This window comes from Aquarana catesbeiana, linkage group LG03, assembly GCF_042186555.1.
Source record: "Aquarana catesbeiana isolate 2022-GZ linkage group LG03, ASM4218655v1, whole genome shotgun sequence".
Taxonomy (NCBI): Eukaryota; Metazoa; Chordata; class Amphibia; order Anura; family Ranidae; genus Aquarana; species Aquarana catesbeiana.
Genome location: NC_133326.1, coordinates 60575172 through 60600901, shown reverse-complemented (window position 1 = coordinate 60600901; position 25730 = coordinate 60575172). Strand labels below are relative to the sequence as shown.

At 41.4% G+C, this 25730-nt stretch overlaps 1 protein-coding gene across 8 annotated transcripts in view; it reads right to left on the bottom strand.

Moving 5' to 3' along the window:
* Window positions 1–621: 621 nt before the first annotated feature.
* The window catches only part of GABPB1 (GA binding protein transcription factor subunit beta 1), a 108326-nt gene continuing 83217 nt past the window's right edge, over window positions 622–25730 (bottom strand). For 4 of the 8 annotated variants that reach the window (XM_073618586.1, XM_073618587.1, XM_073618589.1 and 1 more), the window contains 5 exons: window positions 12281–12331; window positions 11380–11568; window positions 10871–10986; window positions 3898–3954; window positions 622–2246 (listed from right to left, as the gene is read on the bottom strand). In XM_073618586.1, the coding sequence (XP_073474687.1) occupies window positions 2094–2246; window positions 3898–3954; window positions 10871–10986; window positions 11380–11568; window positions 12281–12331 (566 nt within the window). In that variant the 3' untranslated portion in view covers window positions 622–2093. Of the gene's footprint in view, window positions 2247–3897; window positions 3955–8490; window positions 8756–10870; window positions 10987–11379; window positions 11569–12280; window positions 12332–25730 lie in introns of those variants that run through there. The other 4 variants (XM_073618590.1, XM_073618591.1, XM_073618593.1 and 1 more) reach the window with 4 other exon arrangements.

The window sequence follows — 25730 nt, the reverse complement described above, 5'->3', positions numbered from 1 at the left end:
GGTGCTGTCCTGAAAGACGTAAATGGGAAAACACCCCAGCCAAAAACTGCTGATAACAGCCTGTGTGTGCATGGACACATAGGATAACATGATGGGGGGTTTATTGACTGTAGAAAAAACCGTCTGAAACCAAAAACAGCTGCTGAAAAAACGTCCAGTGTGCATGAGGCCTAAAAGGGTGAAAAACCCCCAAAACATGGAGTTGTACAGCAGTAAAAAGCACTGTATTTATTTTTTTACTTATCTTGAAATGTTTTTTTAAAGGTAATCAGTAAAAAGAGAATATGTGGCCTGCCACTGCTAACCTTTGCTTCCAAAAAGACAAAATGCCCGACTGCCGTGCCAATCAATGGTTTCAGTACTATGAGTCTTCATTCTGACATAAAGATACATTATTCTATTGGTTTCACTTTCTGCACGCTTATTCATCATCTGTGACTGAAAGAACTGAAACCACAAATCGCCAGCCAACAAGCATTTTAAGAAAGAGGCCAGCTGAAATAAGCAGGTTTCCTTTATTGTAAAATGCACAGAAGATCATCAAATCTGCTCTTGTTATAACCATCTGCTTCATTTTTAAGGTATTGGTGTAAAAACAATAACAAGCACACAACTAGCAAATACATGAGAATCCCTTATACTGGAGTTCTTTAATAATTCTCTTAGACATAATGAAAACTGAGCTATAAACAATTGAATGGTGTATTTCTGTAAACAATTATATATAAAAACATCTTGATTATTTAATGCAAAATAGCGGCAGATCTCTGAATTTCCTGAGAGATTACCTTTCTTTTTACATATTTGGTCTATTTAAGCATACAACAGACACCCCGTACTCCATACATGAGTGTTCGCCTGCCCAAGAGACAGCCTGCTGCACCATGCAAGAAAGATCTGTTCCAGGTTTGCCCATCAGCAAAATGTATGGTTATGTTTTTCTGATGTTATGCAATCGCCAAAGCAAAATAAGAATAGTAGAACAATCCAGAATATTGGGAAATAAAAGCAATGATTCAATTTTTAGGTTTAACAGAAAGATAATTATATTGTACGGTTACAGTTTACTTTCTGTTAAACAATATATCAGTTATTCGATTTACCACTCCAGTTTCTTGGAATGAAGTCTTGAAAATTTTGAAGGCTTGATAAAATTTGGTTTGTAGTTTGTGCATAGAACAGATGTGCTAGTAAATGGGGGGAAAAAAATACTAAAGAATGTATGACTAAGCAAATAGCAAAGCAAAGGTCCATTTTTTCCAAGGACTCCATCTGTTATTCACAGAGTTAGGTATGGGAAAAAAGGAGTATGCCATCAACAGCAAAACCTATAGTGCTATTTTTCCCAAATATAGGTTATCTATGTAAAGAGAATCATACATTCTGAAAGAAACCAAAAAATTTGATATGTGCAAAGGTGGGAATGAAAAAAAAAAAAAAAAAAAAGGGAAAAGCCACATGCAGTATAATATGTACAAAAGTCTTTTAAAAAATATTTTAGCTTCATATACATGTAAGTCTACCTGCAGTTTCAAATTTTAACATATAAAACATTTTGCTTAGTAGAAAAAAAAAAGTTTAAAATAAAAGGCAAAAAAACAAAAGCTGTACAAACATTTCCACAAGGAAATGGTAACCTTAAAAAGGCCTCATTGATCTGTTTGTAGAAAGCAATGCAGATCTGAGTATTTGTAGGCAATGTATGATGAAGAAGGGGTGCACTCCATGGACCCCTTATCTTACATACATCTTGCCATATTTGCTCACAAAAGGAATCTCTGTATCCTTCCAGAAAAAAAAAAAAAAAAAAAAAAAAAAAAAAAAAAAAAAAAAAAATCAGATCAACTTCTTTGCGGTTAGGGGAAAAAAAAAAAAAAAAAAAAACTATATACAGTATTTCATTTAAATACTTTTCACAAGGATTGACCTTTTAAGACCAGCACTTGTATGATACAAGTCCTCGATGAAGATCAGTTCTCTTGCAGAACACTTATTTGAAGGTCCAATTGTGGCATGTTACAGTACACAGGTCTGCATTATCATTTTGGGGGCAAAAAAAAAAAAAAAAAAAGAAGTCTGCTCAACAATGACGTTTAAGCCACTTCTTTATTAGTCTGCAGCCTGGTCATAGCTTCCAGCTTTTGTCTGTATGCCTCTGCCTCCTGTTCTTTTCTAAGAAGCTGCTGGCGATATTTCTGGGCTTCTCGGTTGGCGTCATCAAGTTGCTTCTGAAGACATTCTCTTTCCTGCAAAGTAATAAAAAAAAAAAAAAAAAAATTAAATTAAAAAAAAAACAAAAAAAAGTATGGTTTTAAAGCAATACATCAAATGCTCAGCCCGAAATTTCCCAACAACTGCTAAAGTATTGGTAAAGTGGACCGGTCAACAGCACACAAAGCCCGAATAGGATATTTTATGTTAAAGAAGAAAAAAAATATATATATATGAATGACTATCAAAAATGAACCATTATAATGTACTCCACAAATAAATGCCCTTTACAATATATTTCCGATGCCAGCAACTGCAAGAAAATAAAGCGGTTGCACAGAACTTGTGTGTGAAAAGTCTTAGGTTAGTGTTTTGGATACAAAGACAACAGATCCACTTTCCAATAAAGAATAGTATGCACCTAATACACAGCACTGAGAGTTCTCTGGCAAATAGAAAAAAAAAAAGAAAAAAAAATGCAAAACAGGTAAAGAATAAATATGTAGAATTCTAGGAAATGCAATCAGAGTGTTTATTGGAAGTATCTGCATGTCCTCATGTCTCAGTTTACAGAAAGCACTGCTCCCCAATACTAAAAGAACAGCCAAACTAAAAACTTTTTAAAGTAGAACTATAGGAAAAAAAATAAATTCATTTTGGATAGAACAATGGATGGTCATAACCCGTCAGATATGTTTTCGCCATCTCACATTGTGGAGATTTGCCTTCGCTCATTGTCCCATATCCAAACAGGAAGGAAGAGGCTATCCCTGCTAATTAAGGGATTTCATTGGGGACCCCCAGGTCTTCATTGGAAGATTTCCCCTCTATTACTTTTCTGGGGACAACCCAAAATTTTGGACTTTCACTTTCAATGATAATGGTAAACAGGACAAATAGAGAGGGTGAATCTCCCTAGCGGGGCCAAGGGCAGCAATAAAAATTGACAGGCATTCAAATCCCTCTCCACTCTGCATGATGAGATTTCCATCTGTAGCTGCTGTGCACAAAACTAAAACTAAGCATGAAATGCAGCACACCAGGCAACCATTCCCTAGCCTACAGACAAAAATTGGAAGCTATGACCAGGCTGCAGACTAATAAAGATGTGATTTGAATGTCATTGTTGAACAGACATATAAATTTGCCCCAAAATGACATTTGGCTAAAAATTCACTGAAAAATATTTTGCAGCATAGTAAAATGTGGTCAAAAGACACCAGCTAATGACAGGTACTGGTCTGTGCGTTCAGTCATCTTACCACACAAAACAAACCTCAAAGAGTCACAAGATCCCTCTGATATCCTGAGAAGTCAGCGAGATCTTTTCTAAATTTAGCCACGTGTAAGAAAATAAAGTGAACATATTTATCATAAGTAGCACTATCATTGTTTACCAGTTTAGGAATTAGTAAAGAAAAGTTTGCAGCCCAAATTATGTAACAGCAGATACATCCACCAACAATAGGAATACAGTGATTAAAACATGGGGGGTCTGTTAACAGGCTGATTAAAATAAATAAAAACACCACACGATTTTCATGCATGAAAAAATGCCAGGCAGTAGCAAAACATGGTTGTTACCAATAGGAAAATAAAAAAAACAAAACCCACACAATGGAATAAAAACCATTATTTAGAGAGTCTCTCAGAAACCTATAAAAAAGTCTTAATATATAGCAATACCTGAGAGAACTCTTGAGTATTCACAATATAGATTTCTGAACCAGAAGTTTCTGGAATCTATCAGATCAAAGAGAAGTTAAAGAAACAAAAGCAGTGTTTATAATAAAAAAAAAAAAAAAAAAAAAAGAAAAGCCTATAGAGGAAAAAGCAGGTCGCCAGCATGAAAGTTAGATGAAAATGCCTTCATATTATTACAACTGTATTATTGATAGAATATTTGACAAAACACAAGCACTAGCATACAAGGCAAATGTCATCTGAGGCTAAAGTCTGCATTGAAGATTAGGACATGTTATTTGAGGCATATGCCAACACTAATCTGTAATGTGCTAAATAATCCAAAAGATTTAAAGACTATGCAGAGGTCACCTTGCAAATATGCAAAAAAAAAAAAGAAAAAAAAAAAAAAAAAAAGAAAAAAGGAATAACCTTAGTCCCTAAAAACCATTAAAAAGTTTAAACAACCCCTTTGTGTGCAAATGCCTTTATAATCTCACCAGATTTCAGTTTTGAATTTTGTATTTTTCGCATAATGAATAAAATAACTTGAGCTGGCCTTAAATATGTCCGTTATCAAGTGTGTTTTAGCGCCCAACTGTGGTGCTCCCTTGGGTCCTGGGCTGCATATGTGATCATAACTGCCATAAGAGAGATTACATGCCCCAGCCTAGAGTGATAGAAATGAAATACCGTATATACTCGAGTATAAGTCGAATTTTTCAGCCCTTTTTTTGGGGCTGAAAGTGTCTGCATGATCAGCGTGTCATACAGGCAGACGGTGGCCAGCGTGTGATGATAGTGTTCGGCGGCTATTCCAACATTCAAAAGCTGCGCCTCCTGCTCGTCTGTGATAGGCAGAACAGCTGTCAGTGTACAGCCTATCACGGACATTCTCTCATCCTCGTCCGTGGTATGAGAATGAGAGAATGTCCGTGATAGGCAGTCAGCGGTCAGCCTATCACAGACGAGGAGGAGGCGCGGCTTTTGAACTGTGGAATGGCTGCCGAACACTATCATCACACGCCAGCCGCCGTTTGAGGATGGAGATCGCCACAGGGAGGCTGCACATTCACACAGGACACATGCACACAGGGACACAGGACACACATGTACAGGACACACGACACATGCACAGGGTACAGGTAGGCTGCACAGGACACAGGGAGGCAGGCAGCTGCAGATGGGCATTGCTGACCCTCTGCATTTCTCACCCTCGTCTTATACTCGAGTCAATAAATTTTTCCCAGTTTTTTGTGGTAAATTAGGGGCCTCGACTTATACTCGGAACGACTTATACTCGAGTATATACGGTACTACAGTCTCTACTGCCCACTGACAGGTAATTTATAAGTGACGAGAATTAGCAATGGGGGTCTGGGTCTGGAGCTTAAATCTAAATTTAGGGTAACACTCGCATACAGCAAAGGTACAATGGGGCTTCTGATAAACGGATTTAGACACTAAAACTGGTACTTAAAAGGCAACACAAGGTCCCTGTACATCAGCACTGCTGCTACCTTAGGGACATTTAAAGTGTTACTAAACCTAAAAATGTTTACCCTAATGCATTGTTTGCATTAAGGTAAAAAATGTTTTTCAGTGTCCCTGTGCCATCCCCTTCCCTACCTTCTTTTCCTCTTTACACTGCATTCGAGCAGGAGCCATTGGCTCTTGCTGCTGTCAATCAAATGCATTGAAGAGGAAGTGGGGGGCGGGCCTAAGTCCCGCTGTGTAAGTCTATGGAGCGTGGCTCCGAAGGACACACAGGTAAGGAGCGCTGGGACTACCTCTCCCCATAGCCAGCGGCTGCCTATGGCAGTCCCAAGGAGAGAAAAGGAGGGGCCGAGATTGCCACCAGGGACTGGAGGAGGATCGGGGCCACTCTGTGCAATACCCACTGCAGAGAGCAGGTGAGTATAACATTTATTTTTTTTTTAAAAAAACAAACATTTGCCTTTAGTAACACTTTAATTTTAACGACTATGTTCAGAATTTTATTCAACTAGTACCGCTCTATTATAAAGCTTTGGCTATAAGGCATTATGCACATCACCTCCTAAACCAACCAACAAAAGAAACCGTAAGTAAATACCTGAACCACACTAAGGCCTCTTTCACACGGACGATCCGTATGTCCGTTTTTCATCCTTCCGTTTTCGGATGAAAAACGGACATACATTCATCCCTATGGAGCGTCGGATGTCAGCGGTGACATGTCCGCTGACATCCGACCCGCTCCGATCCGAAAAGTGTAACGGAGGAAAAACCTACTTTTCCATCCGTTTTCAGATCGGATCGGGTGACGACGGACACTACGGTCCGTCATCATCCGATCCCCCCATAGGGGAGAGGGGCGCTCTGACAGGTCCACCGCTGCACAGCGTGCAGCGATGGACCTGTCATCTTCCTGCTCAGCGGGGATCGGCGTAGTGATCCCCACTGAGCAAGCGGGTGTTCATGGGGCGGATCATGACTGATCTGCCCCATGTGAAAGAGCCCTTATGGTGTCAAAGGTTTCTGTAAATGCAAGACTGTTCTTTTTGGCATAGCTTCTTGAGTTAAGTTCCCCTTTGAAGCTTGTCAAGCCAAACAAAATGTTTTTTCTAGTTTTGCATAAAATGGAGAAGGGTTAGAACCCTTGTCAGATTTTTACTTCTATACTGGGCACCATTAGAGAGAGATTTACCCTAACTTCCTGTCCTACAAACAACGCTATACCAGACAGGTAGGAAGGTCGGCCATACACAAAATTAGGTAAAATGCTTACCCCAGTGTTGTCATACAATTTGTTTTTTTTTACCTATTCTACTACAACAGAAATCTGCCGTAAATATCAAACATTTGTAAAACACTGAAGTGTTTTTAGAGTGAACTCATTTCTGAGTAAACATTTTTTTAGAACACCATGCACTGACTCATGAACTATTGTCCCTCATTCTGTTGACAGAAGTAAATGTCCAATACATTTTCTCCACATTGTTGTGAAAGAGGGATGTTGTGATAGACCTGTCGCAACAAAGTGGGGTGGTATGTAGTCTAGTTTGAATGGGGTAGAAGAAAGCCAACACATAAATATCACCCAACATTGTGTAATCCACATTTTACTTGCTGGGTAGAGTCTAGCTTTGCTACAGCAGCTTCCAGCTGCCAAAAAAGAAGCTGTACAGTGATGCTGCCATGAATAATGTATTAGAAGATATATTATGCGATTGTATCAAAAGACCCAGTGTTTTCATGCAAGAGGTTGCAAAGGTGTTTTTAAGAAGGAAGAAGTAGTGTTCATTTTGGTATTCCGTGAAAAATAAAAAAAAAAATAAAAAATTGGCAGATAATGTATACGTCCGGGTATGTTCAAGATGTCATACAATATTTATGGTTATGGCACCTCAGGAACCAAAAAACTCTTCAGCACATTAATATGAAGAAAGACTGTAAAGGCATTAATGATGTGTCACTGACAGAGAACATCTAGGCCAGGGGTGCCCAACCGCATGTGGCTTGTGGCACCCTCTGATGTGGCCCACCACGTCCTGTTCTGGGATGGCGGGTCGGCAAGCCCAGATCACGGGTTCCCGACACACCATCCCCGAGCATCAGTGTGAAGAACAGAGCCGGCACTAGAAGAAGCAGAGCCGATGCTTCCTGTATAGTGCCGGCTCCTTCACAGGCGTGTGAAGGAGTAAAATGTACTCTGCCTGTGACAGGAAGCATCGGCATGCTCCTGTCACACTGATGCATAGGGATAGTGGGTTCGGGAACCCACGATCTAGGGCAGCAGTACCCACCAGCAGTACCAGTACCAGCCAGCAGAACCCGCCGGCAGTACCAGCCAACACTACCCATCGGCAGTACCCGCCCTGGAGGACAGCCAGCCTGCCATACTGCCTGGGGAACAGCAGCAGCCAGCGATACTTGCAGGAATCCTGAGGAAGTAAAGGTTGAGGTCAGTTGAGGTGCAGGTAAACCTCAGTGCATTAGTGTGAAAGCAGCCTTAGGCCCCTTTAACCCTTATGGTCCGATCGGGCTCAGCCTGTCTGTTTTTCAGATGGACCCAAACGGACTCTCCATTTACCTCCATAGAGCGGCAGATGTAAATGGACTTGTGTCCATTTACACCTGCCTATCTCCAAACCGATCAAAAAAAACAGAAGGGCCTCTCCTTCCGTCTGGGTGGATGGGAGGGCCCTTAGGGTAGAGCGGGCTGTGTCCGTGTCTGTTCTACATATGCAGAGTGGACACAGAACTGTCATCTGCCCGCTATGCTCATTGTGGCCTGCAACCGGTTACCAAGTCGCTAAAAGTGGCCCTCGCTCCTCAAAAGGTTAGGCACAATAATTTTCATCAACATGAAAAAAAAAATTATGGAAAAAAAAACATTAAACCCAGATTGATCCTCAAACATGTTTTTACCAATATACTAACACTAATGAATGCCTCTTAAGATATAATTCAGAATTACACAAAAATAAATCAAAAAAGTAGTGTAATATAGTAACTTCAAGGAAGGAATACCTGACGATTTCTACTGTAAAAAACGTTTATTTGTAATCAGATTTCGTGTCTTAAAAAATAAAAAAATAGAACATCTGTGCAACTTTATTTACAGCATTCTGTAAACACTGACTTATTGTGTGACTAATAAACATAAAATGAAGAGTCTATTCACATCATAGAAAAATAAACATATTTCAACATTTTTATAGACATAAATATCTTTAAGTATATCACCACTTTCACTCAATAAGGTTGAAATATCAGCACCCTCAGTGCAGAACCGCAAGTTATGAAGGTAAAATCATCCAGTATATATCCAGTATATATGCTTCTCCAATGGAACAGAACTCACATCCACATCACTCTATGAAAAACAAAATGAAAATACTAGTTTCACCACCTCTGCCCAAAGCTCTTCGTCATCTCAAGGTAGTCAGCAGCTTCTGACAAAGGATGATGAAATGAAGGGGAGGGAGATATCACTACACTACAGTCATTTGATTTATTTATGAATGCATGTTTTATAGTGGCAAGGGCAATTTCATCCATAGGGTGGTGACCAGCATTTTTCCACACTGTTAGAAGGCTAGCGACTGCTAGGACACACAGAAAACAATTGTTTTCTATGTGTCCTATTCACACTGCAATGAGGCCCAGAGCTGAGCTGTGGTGCAGTGGTCTGTGATAAAGTGCACCGCTATGCTGTACAGTGATACAAATTAAGTGTCACGTTTATGCACAGCAAATAATGTGGAGTAGAAAACAAAATTTGGGGGGGTGGGGGGGTGGGGGGGTGTTTTGGGAAAATTGGGGGAAAGTCTAATGCACTGACCAACATCACACCGCTGCCTACTGCTGGCTCGCCGCAGCCAAAACAGACAACTGACACCCAGTAAATCCCTGCAGTTTTCTGTGCGGCAGCTGTTCATTTATGTGTGGGCCCTAATAGTGTTTTCAGTTTCTGCACATGACTATGGGTTTTTTTTTTTTAACAAACATGTCATACTTACCCTGCCCTGTGCAGTGGTTTTGCACCCAGATCCTCCTCTTTTCATGTCCCCTGTTGGTGCTCCTGCCCCCCATAGCAAGCAGTTTGCTATGGGGGGCACCCAAGCAGGCTTGCTCCCAAACAGTTGCCCTATCTGCCTATTCAGACACAGAGCGTGGCTCTGCCTCACCTCACTGTCTGTGATTGACCGTAACGGGAACTAATGGCTTCCGTTGCCGTCTCAGCCAACGAGGGAGAGTCCTCGGTAAGCCGCTGCTCTCGTGCACATTGCTGGATCCTGATGGGGCTCAGGTAAGCATTTGGGGGGGGGGTCTGCTGCATGAAGGTAAAAAAACCTTGAGCCTGCACAACCACTCAAGGTATTTTCATGCAATCTTGGTAATGGTAGCAATATTTCTCTATCTTCATAACTAGGTTTTGTACTGAGGGTTACTCCCACCCTATATTTTATATTATAATATATATATATATATATATATATATATATATATATATATATATATATATATATATATATATATTTTAGGAGTACAGTACACTTGATTAAGAATAAAAGTACATTTAGATGACCTTGCTGAATGAACTACATACAAAAAAAAAAAAAGTTTACAGAATTGCACCATTTACTTTCAGAGTGGCATAGAGAAGTCCTCAAAACAAAACACTAGGAAGCGAGTGTTCTAGATTTATTTAAAACTGCAATAAATTAGCAGGCACTGCAGTAAAAAAAATGGGAAGACTAAGACAGGTAAACAGAACGATCCAATAAAAGTCGGTGGAAGTACTGGAAAGTGACACCCATAAGTGCTCTTAATTTGAAGGAACCGCACACCTTTGACAGCTGAAGACACTTTCACATCATGTATATGGTAAAATCAGAGATACTGTATATTCATAACGTATCTTCCTTCCATAGACTGCACAACAGAGAGGAACAAATTATCAAGCATTAAAACGGGTATCAAGAACATATAATGCACTAAACATGAGCATTCACTTACATGAAAGCCCACAAAATCCATTGAATGGCCAGACTAGTTTGCTCTACATACACACACATTCATTTTCGGGGGAAAAAAATGCTCCAGAGTTCACATAGTACAATTACCATATTTAGTGTATGCCAGACAAGTTTAATTTGGGCAGAGAAACAATTCCTCTGCATCTGGGGAGGAGGGGACAATGACAATAGGATAACTGTATATTTTGAATGTACTATGCCAATCAAGGATTTCCAATGCCATGACAAACTGCTCCACATTATTTTGCAGTAAGCAAAAAGGTGAAAAATGATCACTAGAAAAGGATCAATTGAAGAGGGTATGTTGTCAAACCAATATAGTGTACTTCTCTACATCAGGTCCTCTGTATTATATTTTCATAGACCCTATTACAAGTTCATAAATTAACATCTCAGCACAGCAAAAAGTTTTATGGTACTTTGCACATGTATCAGACTGCTAATAATACCTCTATCTCTGCAGAGTCCACACGATTTTCAATGATTTCGATGCACTGTCTTTTAGAAGGTGGCTCTTCACTAATCACAGTTTCTTCTGCAATATCAGTTGCTGGTACTGTCAACACTACAAAAGAATAATAATAAAAGGTTTACACTATTTGTACACCCGCCTTCACAGTTTTACAAATGTGCTCTTACCGTTGCAGAAGGTATCCAATATTCATATCATACATGTAGACAACTAAAATCTAATATATGGCTAGTTTCAAAAATCTAATGGAGAGTGTGTGTGTGTGTGTGTGTGTGTGTAATAGTAAATTGCTAGCCAATAATTTGTGGAGTTGGAACCTGCACTCACTACATTTATGTTAACTTACAAAATGATATGATGGGAATGTGATGTGGTGCGAAAACCACACTTACCATACTTATTTTCTCTTTGGGATGCTATAGGATGATAGAGTAAACATAGCTTTCATAAATACTATAGCAAAAGCACTCTATATAGATAACCTACCCTGTTGGCCATCTGGCATTGTGACAATAATTGGCTGATTTATGCCAGCGGAAGAAAGGCCAGACTGAAGATTACCAAGGTGGATGCCATCCGTCACTATCGTAATGACTTGCTGTCCGCCAGAGCTAACAACCTGCTGAATAGCACCATCCACAGACTCAGCAGTTACCACTTCTTCTGTAGCCACCACTATAAAGAAAAACACATGTAGTTTACAATAACCACTTTAGTAAGTGCCAACAATTTAAGTATTCCTATTTTTTTCCCCCTTTACTTAAGGTGGAAGTCCAATCAAAAATGATTTGCTTCCTATTAATAGTATGTTAAATATCATTATCTTTGATATTATTCATTTTCTGGCTAGCTGATTGTTTAGCTTAGAAAGTCTTCTCAAAGCCAGACAATCAGGTTCTTCCTGATTTTCACCAACACTAGCTCCCTTCATCTGTCTTAAGCTGTCTTTCACTTCCTGAAAACAGAGTTATTACCTGTTAAAGGGGTTGTAAACCCTCATGTTTTTTTTACCTTAATGCATGCCATCTTACCCGTTTTACTCACCTGAGCCCTTCGTTCCCTCAGCGGAGACGCACTCTAGCTCTCTGCCCGGGGTTTTCGGCTCTTGATTGGATAGATTGATAGCAGCGCAGCCATTGGCTCCAAATCCAATGACGCAGGCAGAGTCCGGCATTCTGTGTCTATAGACGCAAATGCTGGACTCGGGAGCGCGCTTGCAAAGTTTACGGATGCGAGGAGGAGCAGTGAGAGCCAGGGGACCCCAGAAGACGACGATCGGGGCCACACTGTGCAAAACGAACTGCACAGTGGGGGTAAGTATGATGTTTGGTATTTAAAAAAAAAAAAAAAACATAAAAAATGAGGGTTTACAAACCCTTTAACTCACTTTTTTCAGGAATCTGCCAGTACGGCTTACAGAAAGATAGGCTCCTTCCACCTAGCACAGGAAACACATGATCCACATTATAAAAGTGCAACCATAGGCAGTAGTCCCTCAGTATTAACAAATAACCGAAGGCTCAGAACAATCAATATTAAACACTTTCATTAGCGTAGCCTCATTTATGTCTACATAGTCCACATAAAATAGGGAGGGAACTCACGCCCTCCTGGAAGATTCCTGGAAAAAGTGAGTTAACAGGTAATAACACTGTTTTTCCGAGTCATCTTCCAAGACGGCTTACAGAGAGGACAAAATAGGACTACCTAGTCAGGGTGGGACAACAGCCTGCAGCACTTTTCTGCTAAAGGACTGGTCTTGACTGGCAAGCAGATCCAGCCTGTAATGTTTTACAACAGTCTGGAACCTGGACCAGGTTGCAGCCTTGCATATCTGGAGGGGAGACGCTCCGGCCTTTTCAGCCCAAGATGTGGATACCGCTCATGTGGAATGAGCATTTATTTTTGAAGGTGGTGTCAAGGATTCGGTTTTGTATGCTTCCGTGATGGCCGACTTCATCCACCTTGCGATGGTATTTTTAGATGCCTTTTTACCTTTGTTTGGACCTGCAAACAGGCTCGTGGAGGATCGCCATTTCTTTGTGTGCTCAATGTAAACGATCAAGCATCTCCACCCTATTAGATTGTAAGCTCTTCTGAGCAGGGCCCTCTTAATCCCCTTGTATTTTATTGTATTATAACTGTATTGTCTCCCTTTTATATTGTAAAGCGCTGCGTAAACTGTTGGCGCTATATAAATCCTGAATAATAATAATAATCTCCTGACATCTATTTTATTGAGTCCAGCCTCTATCATTTTTAGGGTCTCTGCAAAATGAAGGAAAGGATTACCATTTCTTCCGATCTATGGAAGTTAGAAGGTACTTTGGGGAGAAAGGCAGGGTCAGAGGGTAATTTTGTCTTGTGAAATGACGCAGAAGGGTTCAGCCATTGAGAGGGCCTGGATTTCTCCAACCCTTCTAGCAGAGACCAGTGCCACCAACAGGTTAATAGCTTTATGGGTAGATCCTCTAGTGGTTCGAACGGTACTTTACAAAGACTTTGCAACACCGTGGATAAGTCCCAGGAAGGGAACCACCTTGACTTGGGGGCCCTTTTACGACTTATGTAAGGATTCTCTTGATTAAAGGGCTCTTCTATTAGCATCCGATTTAGAAAGCTAGATAGTGCCAATACCTGTACCTTGAGGGTACTGACTGGTAGATCCAAGTCTGCTCCAGCTTGGAGGAAATCTAGGACTGCCAGGATGATAGCTCCTGAAACTCTGTTGAGCATGCGCCAGGCCCTGAACTTCTTCCAGATTTGATTGTATATAGCGTTAGTGGATGGTTTCCAGCTACTAAGAATAGTGTTGATTACACTTGCCGATAACCCTTTTTGTTCTAACAGTTCCCTCTCAGTAGCCAGGCTGCCAGAGAAAGTTCACCTCCGGATGATTCACCGCCCCTTGATGTATGAGGTCTGTCCCGTAGGGCAGTCGCCAAGGATCCGAGATGCTGAGTTTTAGTAGCCCTGAGAACCAAGACCTCCTTGGCTAGAAAGAAGCGATTAGGATATTAGAATTAGAACCTTCGCCCTCGAGGATTTTATCTTCCGAAGGATTTTCGGTCTGAGGGCAAACTGTGGAAATGCATACACCAGGTTTGCTTCCCAGGGTTGGGATAGGGCATCTAGGCCCAAACTGAGGTGGTCTCTGTGGAGGGCGAAAAATTGGTCCACTTGTCTGTTCTCTCTTGTAGCGAAGAGGTCTATCTGGGGGCCCCCCCCCCCCCCACTTCACGATCTGCTCTAACACTGTTCGATTTAAACACCATTCTGTTTGAGACAAGGTCTCCTTGCTTAGGGCATCCGCCAGAGAGTTTAATCCCCCTTTCAAATGAATCCAAGATAGGGATAGCAAATTTGCTTCTGCCCACTGTAGGATTTTTTCTGCTATACTCAGAAGTCCTGCCACTTTCGTACCTCCCAGTTTGTTGATATAGCTTACAGTGGTAACATTGTCCGAAAAGACTTGTACGCGTCTTCCCCTCAGAGCCGGGACAAAGGCTATTAGGGCCTTTTGAACTGCTTTCAGCTCTCTCGCATTGAAGGAAAGGCAGGCTACCTGATATTTCCAAACTCCCTAGGCTAAAAATATATATATGCTGCTAGCACATAAAAAACACCCGCACCACACCTCAGTGACTGAAGTAAATTAGTGCAATGAGAGCAGCTGCTGTTACACATAGTGAATAGTAAGGTGACAGACAGCACTGGATAAATTCTGTGATTAACAGCGCTTGCTAAATAAAACGACAACGTGCAGACAGTATGGAATACAATACATAATGGAATACAATACAACTAGCCTTGCCTCCTATGCACTAGCGTCATGATTGGATGCCCTGCTCAGTGCAATAACACGCCTGAGCATGGAGCAGATTCCCGCTTTCCATCTAGTTGGAGCTGGGACTTGCTGGGTTCCACGGCGGATTTGCATGCCGTTGACAGAGCCAAAGCTTGTCGCCATTTCCCGCCTCATTGGTGGAATCTCATGACGGTGAGGACCCGCCCCTTACTAGGGATAAAAGCTGCTCGGGCTGGCCAGCTGAGCATTTCACATGGGCCATTCACACAAGCGGGATTCCAGGCATGCATACGGCCATAGAATCATACACAAGGTAATTGAGTTTCACTCATAACTACACATAACACTTTTTGGGTTCACGAGTTTCACAATTCACCACCATATGGTGGGTTTGGTTTTGGATTCATCTGTTTGCGGGCATATGTATACACTTTTTCCCTGGCTTTAGTCCCCTTGGCCAGTTCACACCATATCACTGCAGTAATTACACACCATACATCACTTCCACTCATTCACAGGCAAAGGTTCATTCCATTAATAGTATATTCATTTCACATGGTTTCATCTCCATATCCTTGCAGAGCCGTGTGGACTGGTCTTCACCTGGCTGCTGTCTCTGGTCTGGACGGGATTCCTCACCTCACCCCCGGGGGAGATAGTCATCCCTGTCCCCTGTCTTCCCTTGAGTAGAGGCTGGGCGTCACTACTGGGCCGCATTGTAAGTTATAGACCTTTTTTTGAGAGTTTGCTCTCAGTTTAAAGGGTATCCTATATTTATAGAGATCACCGATTTACTTTCGGAGCATTTTACTCCTAATAATTCGCATGAGCCATGAAACGTGCATCGAGTATACATCAAACTGATGCCCAGACAAGTTTGGCTCACCATGAGCAATTGCTTATGTTTGTTGAACCATTATGAATGGATGAGTGTTTCTATGTAACTGTACTGCCAAACATGTTGTATTTTATTTTGTATAATAACTGTATATTCATACAAGTATATCATACTATATTGTGTCCTTTATCACAGATTGACACTTTCCAATACGTGATCTGTAATAAACAATTCAATAAATAATATGAATAAGGTATCCATACAGTGACATGCCTCACACAAAGACCCATTCCTTTTTCTTTTCTGTCGTTCAACATATATCAGGGATGGAGGTTTGCCACTGCTATAACCAGGTTGTGTCATTATAGTGGAAAAAACTGTTAAAAATAAATAAAATAAAAATATATAAATTCAAAACAATCCCTTATGCCTGATACAAACATTAAAGTTGAAACAAAATGATTGTAATATAGTCCATGTATCAAACAATGCAATCCGTACTCCTGTGTAGCTGATCTAACAGGTACAGCTGTAAACTTGACTGCATACACTTCTCAATATTCAAAAGTTGTGTGGCACATTTCTTCCCACAGGTAAAAGACAGACAGACGGGATATAGGTCCCTACTCACCAGACGTCGTTGGCCCTCTGTCTTACGACAGGAGTCAAAACGGGCTTGTATGGTCACCATGACCAATTATAGATTTCCAGCTGGGACTCCCGTCCACTCTAGCACTGTCGGACAGAGTGGACGGGAGTCCCGGCTGGAAATCTTTTTCCCATCGACCGATCTTTCTAGTACAGACTCTAAATCTTTACCGAAGAGCAAATTTCCTGAGAAGAGGAGGGAACAGAACTTGGTTTTTGACACTGTCTCCTCCCCAGGACTTCAGCCAGATAGCCCTCCTGGCCTCATTAATTAAGGCTGTAGACCTGGCCGAGAACCTTACTGATTCTTTGGAAGCATCAGCTATATAAGCCACCACCTTTGAGATGGTAGTGCCTCTAGAATCTCTTCTTTGGGAGTGTCTGACTCCAGAAGAGTGCGGAGCTGCTTTAGCCACAAATCAAGGGTACTAGCCACGCTAGTGGCTAGGGCTGGTTTAAACGGAGCAGGCTTGCCACGCTTTCTTTACGTATCCCTCAGCCTTCCTATCCATCAGCTCTTTTAGGGAACATGCATCTTCAAATGAAAGCTCTGATCTTTTTGAGACTTTTGAAAGGGAAGTGTCTAACCTGGGACACTTTTCCCACAGATTCGCATCTTCTTCCTTGAAGGGGAATCGTCTTGATTTTTTTTTTTTTTAGTAAAGAAGACTTTTTTTCTGGATCTTTCCAATCTTTGAGCACGGTTTCTTTAAAAAACGCATGAACCGGAAAGGTTCTGGTCTGTTTGGATTGAAGGCCTGTGTATAAAAAGGTCATGTACCGACAATTCTTTGTTTTCTGGCTCTTCTAGCTCTAGGGTATCTTATATAGCTTTCAATAATTCCTCTGTCTCCTCTGAAGGAAACAGAAATCTCTGGGTTTTGCTTGGCTTATGAGCCTTGAGCTCCCCTTCCCTCGGAATCTGAGGCTGACTCTGAGCTCTCTTCCAATTCCTCCAGTAGCCCCTGATCCTGTGTTACCAGTGCGTGAACAGGGGCTGTTGGCTTAGACTGTAAAGTCTGTTTCATTCCTCTTTTCATTGAATCCCGAAAGCTTTGAGAACAGGCCCCGTTTCCCTGTTGATGAGATTATCGATACAATCTTGGCATGCATTCTTCTTCCAACTGGAAGGCATTTTCTTGGTGCACACTGGGCACCTTTTTCTGGGTGCCTCTGCCTTGCTGTCTTTCGGCTCACGGACTTTGTCCTGAAATAAATCAGAGGACAGACCCCCCCACATTACTTCCACTGAAGCATGTACCATATATGCAACACCCGGTGGATAACATTCTATTTCTAGTCTAAGAATTTTAAGTATCCACCACCGGAGCCTATCCTGTAAAGTGAGACACTTGTCCACGAAGCAAAAAGAAAAGAAAAAAAAAAAAAAAAACACCACAGGCCCCTGCAAAACCCCCTGTGCCCCACCACAGGAGGTTAAGAAAAGAAACAGGAGCTTCCCCGTGCCCCCTATTTTCTTACCCTAGGGCCGGATTCTAGTGATGGCGCCTCCAGACCTGCTTTCCATGGCCCCTGGTTCCTCCATGCTGCCACATTCTGGAAGTCCTACCGGCACCATCTTCTTATTTTATTTAAGGTGGTGTGGAGGATCCGGGGCAGCGCTGTGGATCTGGCGCCGCCATCCAGGATAGAGTGTATGCATTCCCCTCCTGACTGCAGTCCTGATCTTCAAACAGCTCTCTTTCTCCCCCACATTTGGGTGTACCAAGATGGCTGTCGGAAATGCATTTCCAGCGGCGGCTGCATCATTTCCTGCCGCAAGCGCATTAGTCCGCAACACCTGCGCGGCCCACGAGCTTCACTGAATGAGGGAGAGGTTTCTCCCCCCTGCAGCCGTTTGAGGAGATGCGGGGTGAACAAGCCAGCTGATGCCACACTACCTTCCTGGACGGGCTCCACTGGGCCACCTCCACATCCCACAGGTACCTACACTGAGGCTACACAACACCAGGGAGAGGGAGTCCTTTACATTCATCCAGACAGCGGTCTTGCCTGGTCTACGTATGGCCCAAACTCCAGGAGTACTGCCCCTGTTGAAGGGATATGGCCGCCGGGAGGCCCCTGCCACCTAGAACGATGGGCCAGACAAAAATAACAAAATTTGTTTGAAGTTCCTGTCTGGCCGGAAGAAACATATACTGGAGGGGCTACTGCCTATGGTTGCGCTTTTAGAATGTGGATCAGAGACGAGAGAGGCGAGAGAGAGTTTTCTACAGTGTAGAACCAAATGGTTGTTTCCGCATGGCACTGTGATGGGGCACAGTGTGGCACACACCCAGCTGCTGTGAATGGCGGAGGGAGCTGGAGAAGAAATATGACAGAAATAAAAGTACAAAAGGTACATTTTTGAAAGTTTGGAAGGATACAGATTGATTTCTATTGCTCATTACATGTGAGTAAGGAGTTTAAGGCTCAGTTTCCATTAGTGCAACTTGTCATGCGACTTTGGACACAGTCGCCTCACAAGTTACAGCCCGTTGACTTCAATGGCAAACGTTCCCATCTAAGCGACTTTGAAAAAGGTGCCTGCACTACTTTGGTGCAACTGATCCAGTGTAAAGTTGGATCAAAGCTGCACTCTAAATTGCACAGCTTTGGAGTCGCATTAGTGGAAACGAAGCCTAAGGCTAGAGTGCGACTTTGGAGTGTGACTTTAATGTGACTGAGTGCAGCTTTGATCCAACTTTACACTCTCTGGATCAAAGTCACATCAAAAGTTGCAGCAAAGTAGTGCAGGTACCTTTTCAAATTTGCTGATTTTCAAAGTCGCATAGATGGGAACGGGTACCACTAAAATCAATGGGCTGTGACTTGTCACGCGACTTTGTGTGTCCAAAGTCTAGTGTACGTTTCCATTATTGCAACCCCAAAGTTGCGCAATTTAGAGTGTGACTTTGATCCAACATTAAACTCTCTGGATCAAAGTCGCATTAAAGCATTGCAGGTACCTTTTCAAAGTCGCTGATTTTCAAAGTCGCATAGATTGGAACGGGTGCCATTGAAATCAATGAGCTGTGACTTGTGAGGCGACTGTGTCCAAAGGCGCATGACAAGTCATACTAGTGGAAACAGCCTAGTGTGGTTGTCTGTACTGTTCTTTTAGTGTATAGTGATCATTGTAGACTGTGAGCCGAGACCCAGAGCACTTCCAGCTACACTGACAGTCCCCCCCCCTGTCCAGCTCCCTTCTCCTGTGGTAGTCTTTATTCAAAGCCCAGCAATACTGTATTTGTACACTGCACCTCCCAGCCCCCCGTGTCCTGTGTGGATGGGTCTTTTTTTATTTCTTAAATTTTCGTATGAATTGGAATTATACAATGCATCCTTACTGAGAGAACACTGGGCAGGAACCTATGATCAGCTCCTTCCATCCTGTATATGCCCACTGGCTACACAGGAACAGGGTCCCTCCCTGGAAGTGATGTCACTAGCTTTCAGTAACCACATCCACTGGCTACTTTTAGACTCAAAAGGAAGTAGAACTGAAGTAATGTACAGCACTGTATACTGCAAAATGAAGGTAGAAAAACTGGGATTTCTTTTTATTTTGAGGCATAAGGCTGAACTTGGCTCACATTAATGTTTGCAGGGGAGAAGTTAAGTATTAGGGTGGACTTTCACTTTCTTCTCTTTAAGCCCATTTGCACTAATTTTTAGGAGTTGAAAAACTCCTAAAAATGAAGCGGCCCAGCCCAGCCAATCAAAACGGTCAAAGATTGGAACCCAGAAAAAGGACTAGCTAAAGCTGTCAGCACCCGACGAGGATGATGGTGAATAGCACATCACTGAAGTTAGAGGAACTGCAGCCTGCTCACATAATTTGTCATAAAAAAATCTTTGCCATTCTGAAGCTTCCCTCCAACCACTTTGCATATTATTTTATATATACTGTGATTCTGTACTTGCCAAATATGCTGCAGAAATATCCCTCCACTGAGTCTGACTGCAACCATTTTAACTGTAGACAGCTGAAGCCGCTGCCTGCTTACTTCCTGGATATACACAGAGACACAGGGGCACACCTCCAGCCCTGCAGCTCTCATTGGCCCTCTTAGGACTCATCCCCCCTCCCTTCCTGGAAAATTTTCACAAGAGCGAGAGCTGTGCATGGCTTTATACCAAACAAGAAAGAGCAAGTGGGCTGTATAATGTATTACTGGCAGAAAAAAAAAATGTTTTACTATCCAAAAGTTAAAACAAGGGCAGAACATTTAATAGATGGAAAATTGAAAAAAAAATGACTGAAGGTCCGCTTTATGGAGAGTATAGAACCGTATTTTCGGTGTGGCGGGTGCGGGGACAAGCCTTATGATGGCATTCATCTTTAAACATACTTATAGGCACCAGCAAGGGAGACAGTGTTAGCTCACTCGTTCCGGCGTTTGGTTGGGGACCTGTTTTATACCTTTATTACTCCTTCTTAAGGCTGTTTTTTGGATACCCTCCTTCCACCCCCTGTAGTAACTACTGTAAAAAACTGCATGCATCAACTAAGACCAATATCTTGGAACACAGGGTTTCCCTATTTACTATACAACTCTAAGTTATGCACATACCTCCCCTCCTGAGTCCATTCAGTGACTGCACCCTTTCATCTTCCCCCATTTTTTTGTATTTTTAATTATTTTTGATTTTTCTTTAGATCAACCCCATATTTTATGTATATGATTTCAAGGGGCTTATTTAAAATCTAATAGGTTTTGGTCGCTTCAGATAGGCTTTATATTGCTGCCCACAGCCCACTTTGTCCTGATCTGGGGTGATTTGAAATGATCCCTACACACAATACTATGGTCATATTTGTGAGTAAGCAACCTCTGTATTTCAATGTTTTTTGACTATACGTAAATAGCCTGCTTACGTGCACATACATCATGTGCATAATCAACGTACTAACTGTAATTTATCCTTTTTATCAGGGTTTCCTGGATGAAGCAACGTAATGCATTGAGACCTATGATCATGGTCCTACAATTTGGCCACTTGCTATACGAGGTTATAATCTGGTCTATATTTGTATTTTCTAGTCTTTAGTGTTAAGGCCAAGCAGGGCTGGTGCTCCAGTTTAGGGATTATCAATAGGTCTCTTGATTTTAATATATATATATATATATATATATATATATATATATATATATATATATATATATATATATATATATATATATATATATATATATATATATATATATATATATATATATATATATATATATATATTTTTTTTTTTTTTTTAACTCGCAATGATGTAAATGAACTTTTGACATTTTATGGAGGTTGTGTGGCGACTCTTGTTTTGGAGTTATTTTTCTTTTGCTTTAAATGTTCTAATTGGATAAGGTGCTATTTTGAGCACACTATGTCCCCAATGTTATACTGAAGGCGAGTATAGTAACAAGCCTCCGTGCACAAGTAGAAAAAAGGACCTGCAAAGCTTTTTGGGCAACCCAGTGTACAGCTACGCACAGATGAGGTCCCTTTGTTTATACAGCACATGTAGGGGTGTTATTCTTAGAGTGGAATCTTTCAAGAAAAAAAAAAAAAGGTACACAGACACACACAGACACACACAGACACACACAGACACACACGTGTAGATGAAAAACCATTTGCATTTTAATTATTTTCAATAATAGAGAGTCCTTCAAGACTTGTCATTTTAACCCAAGGCATTCAAGATTAATTTCCAAGTCTGCCATGATCAAATGCCAATGATCTGGTTGTTTTTGGCTTTAATATTTTCAATGAGCCAGAACAAGCATGTAGAAGGTTTGTACATACTTGTTCTAGGTTAGCAACTGAAAGTACAAAAGCCAAAAAAAAAAAAACCCCACAAGAACCAGATAACTAACATTTTTATTATATAAAATTATATATATATTAAATATATTTATATATTTTTCAAAATTGTTGCTCTTTTTTGTTATTGTTGTTTATAGCGCAAAAAATAAAAACTGCAGAGGCGATCAAATACGACCAAAAGAAAGCTCTATTTGTGGGAAAAAAAAAAAAAAAAAAAAAAGAGACATACATATTATTTGGATACAGCGGCGCACATCTGTGCAACTGTCAGTTAAAGTAACCCACTGCCGTATCGCAAAAAAAGGCCTGGTCATTAAGGGGGTAAAACCTTCTACGGCTGCAGTGGTTAAATAAATATGAAAGTACCAGAACTATTTGGCCCACGAGAAAATATAAAAAAAACAAAAAACAAAAAAAAAAAAAAAACTTTAGACAAATACTTAGCTGTGTCTGTTACATCTAAATTTCAGAATGAAATACAGACAAGCAGTTTCTCCTGACTAACTGAAAGCCAACAGTCAAATTATGCTGCAATTATCTGCAACAAAGACTAGCTACTCAAACATCCACCGATGTTCTCTTTGATTTGGTTTATATTCCTAGCACAGCAAGAAGCTTTTCTGTTACAGAGTAAATCTGAAGCCTTTACTTTGACGTCACAGCTGGACTCTGAGATCAGATATATTCCTACTATGATTCAAGCTTTCATCTCTACAATTAATTGTGCCATTATGTTTCAAAGACCGTAATCCTTGCCATGAAGGGTCTTTCAATCTGCAAGCATGAAGCATAACTGCATTATATGCCAACTGTATGTACTGCACAAGTTCAAAATGTATTGGACTGAAACAATATGAAAAGTGTACTGCTTTTGGTCAGGCAATAAACATATTAACTCTTATTAGATTAACTGCAGGATGAGTCAATAAAATGAAAAAAAAAAAAAAAGTACATAGCAAAAATACACGAATTTCAAATAAAAAAAAATGCACAGATACACCAACACTGTATAAAAGAAGAAAGTAAACATATGGACACTGAAGGGGTATAGTGATCTATAGGTGGGCACAAATCCATATAGAATAATACTGACTGTAAAAAGAACAAAACTAGATTTCTAAAAAAGAAAGAAGATAAAAATCACTACCAGCTACCTGAATATTTACTCTTGCATGAAAAAAGAATTCTGCACAGCCTTCTTGAATTTAAACCCATTGCATTACATTTGTATCCTTTGTGATTATTATTCTGTCGCTAAAGGGATATACACAGTATGGGAGACCAATACAAATGGTAACGCACACACTTAGGCCTCATGCACACTGGTTTTCATTAAATGCGGTTTATTCTGACAGGAGATAATCAGCATTATAAACTCACCTAAGCTGGATTTTTTCTAAACAGTTTAGGTGAGTTTAACAGAGTTTGGAGTTTAGATATTTATGTAATTCATTAGGCAGAATTTGATTTATTCTGGCTACTGAAATAAACAAAAAACACTAAAGTGCTAAATGTGCCTAGAGTTTATGCGTGTTTTTTTGTGGTCAGAAGAACAGCTCTTGAACGCGATTTTAGGGTGCTCAGACAACAGCCCTGAAAACTCCCCTGCTGGTAAACTGCTAAAAATGTCCATGTGTGCATGGACACATAGGATAACAGAGGAGAGTTTAAAGGCAGTTAAAAAACCGCCCAAACTCACAAAAAAAACCTGAAAATTTCCTATCAAATACTTACCGTAATTTTTATTTCCTGATAGACTCCATGGCAGCAACACGTGGCTTAGCCCCGCCTCAATAACTACCCTATAGGACACCTCTCCCATAATTCTTTGCTCTAGGCTGCTATCCATGTTCCGTAACTAGCCTACTCCAGACATTTGGGAGGGAACTCCTGCTGCCATGGAGTCCATCAGGAAAGGAAAATTACAGTAAGTATTTGATAGGAAATTTTCTGTTTTCCTGACAGGCTCCATGGCAGCAACGTGTGGGAAATAACTCGCCATACACACCTAGGTGGGCAAAATGTTGAGCAAAGAAACCAAAAATTTATATAACATTGTCAACCGACAACACTTGTAAACCAAAACTAATAGATGACAAGGCAGCTGGTTCAACACAGTAGTGAGCAACAAATGTGTTAATAGAAGACCAGGAGGCCGCTCTAGAGATGATATTGGGAGCGACATGCCGAGAAGCTGCCAAGAAGGTCGAGATACTCCAAGTCTAATGAGCGGTCACCACCTCGGGAGGAGCCAAGCCCTTTGCTCTGTAAGCCCTTTGAATGGTCTGTACAATCCAAGCAGAGATGGTCCTAACCGAAGCCCGCATCCCTTTGTTTTTACCATGAAGGAAGATAAAAAGAAACTCTGATTGTCTGAAGGGAGCCATGAACTCTAGGTACTGCTTCAGAGTGTGGCCCACATCAAGAGGATGAACAACCTGATTTTCCGTTGACCTGAAAGTGGGAAGCACAATCTCTTGATTTTCATGGAAGACTGAGGTCACTTTAGGGTTTGACCCCAACATGGGAATTAACTCTGCTCTATTAGGAAAAAAAAGTTAGAAAAGGCTCCTCCGAACCTAAATTACTAATTTCAGAAACCCTTTTGGCTGAAGTCACAGCTACCAGGAAAGTAGTCTTGAGTGTGAGATCTTTTGCTGAAAGAGGTTTGTCAGGATCTGATCCGAGATTGGAGAGAAAATCCAGAACAAGAGGGAGATCCCATTTGGGAAACCTTGGCTTCCTCTGAGGCCTAATCCTGATAGCATCCTTGAAGAACTGCCGGACAAGGGAATGATTTGCCCATGAAACTCCTGTGAAGGCCAAGATGGCTGATACTTGCACCCGTAAGAAGCTTACTGCCAGAGACAGGTCAAGCCCTGTTTGCAGAAAACTCAGGATGTCTTGGACTGCTGGCGGGTCACAAGGATTTGATCTGGAAGACATGTGATCAGTAAACCTGGACCATATCCGTTCATATACTCTATTAGTGCTTTTTCTTCTGGCATTCAGAAGAATGGCTTCTTCCGGGCAGCCTAGGGCTTGGAGCTTTCCCCTCTCAAAAACCAAACCCTGAGGTGTAGGTAGGATGGACAAGGGTGTAGAGTTGTGCCTTGAGATAGTAGATCCGGTCTGAGAGGTAGGGGAATTGGGTCTCAATAACTGAGGAGTGTTAAAAGAGGGAACCAAGGCATGTTGGGCCAGAAAGGAATTACCGCTATGATCTCCACCTTCTCTGTTCCGAGCCTCAAGAGAAATTTAAGTATTACCGGTACCGGAGGGAAGGCATAGGCTTTTTTGAAACCTCCACTGGTCCGTGAGAGCATCTATCCCATACACCTGAGGGTCTCGAAACCTTGAATAGTATTTGGTCATCTTGTAATTGCATGGGGAAGCAAACAGGTCTACCTCTGGAGACAATCCCAGGGCCAGGAGCCATTCGAACACCTCTATGTTGAGAGACCACTCGTTCATTTGAACATGAGAAAGAAAGCCCGCCTGTACATTCTGAATACCCACAATGTAGACCGCAGAGATGTTGGAAAAGTTTTCTGAGCCCAGCTCATTATTGGCTCCACCTCCTGAAGCAGGGACCAGCTGCGAGTTCCGCCCTGCTTCCTTACATAGGCCACCGCAGTTGTATTGTCCAACCTTAGCATTACTGATGAGTTCATTATTAGATAGCGAAATGACAGGCATGCCTGAAAGGTGGCCCTCAGT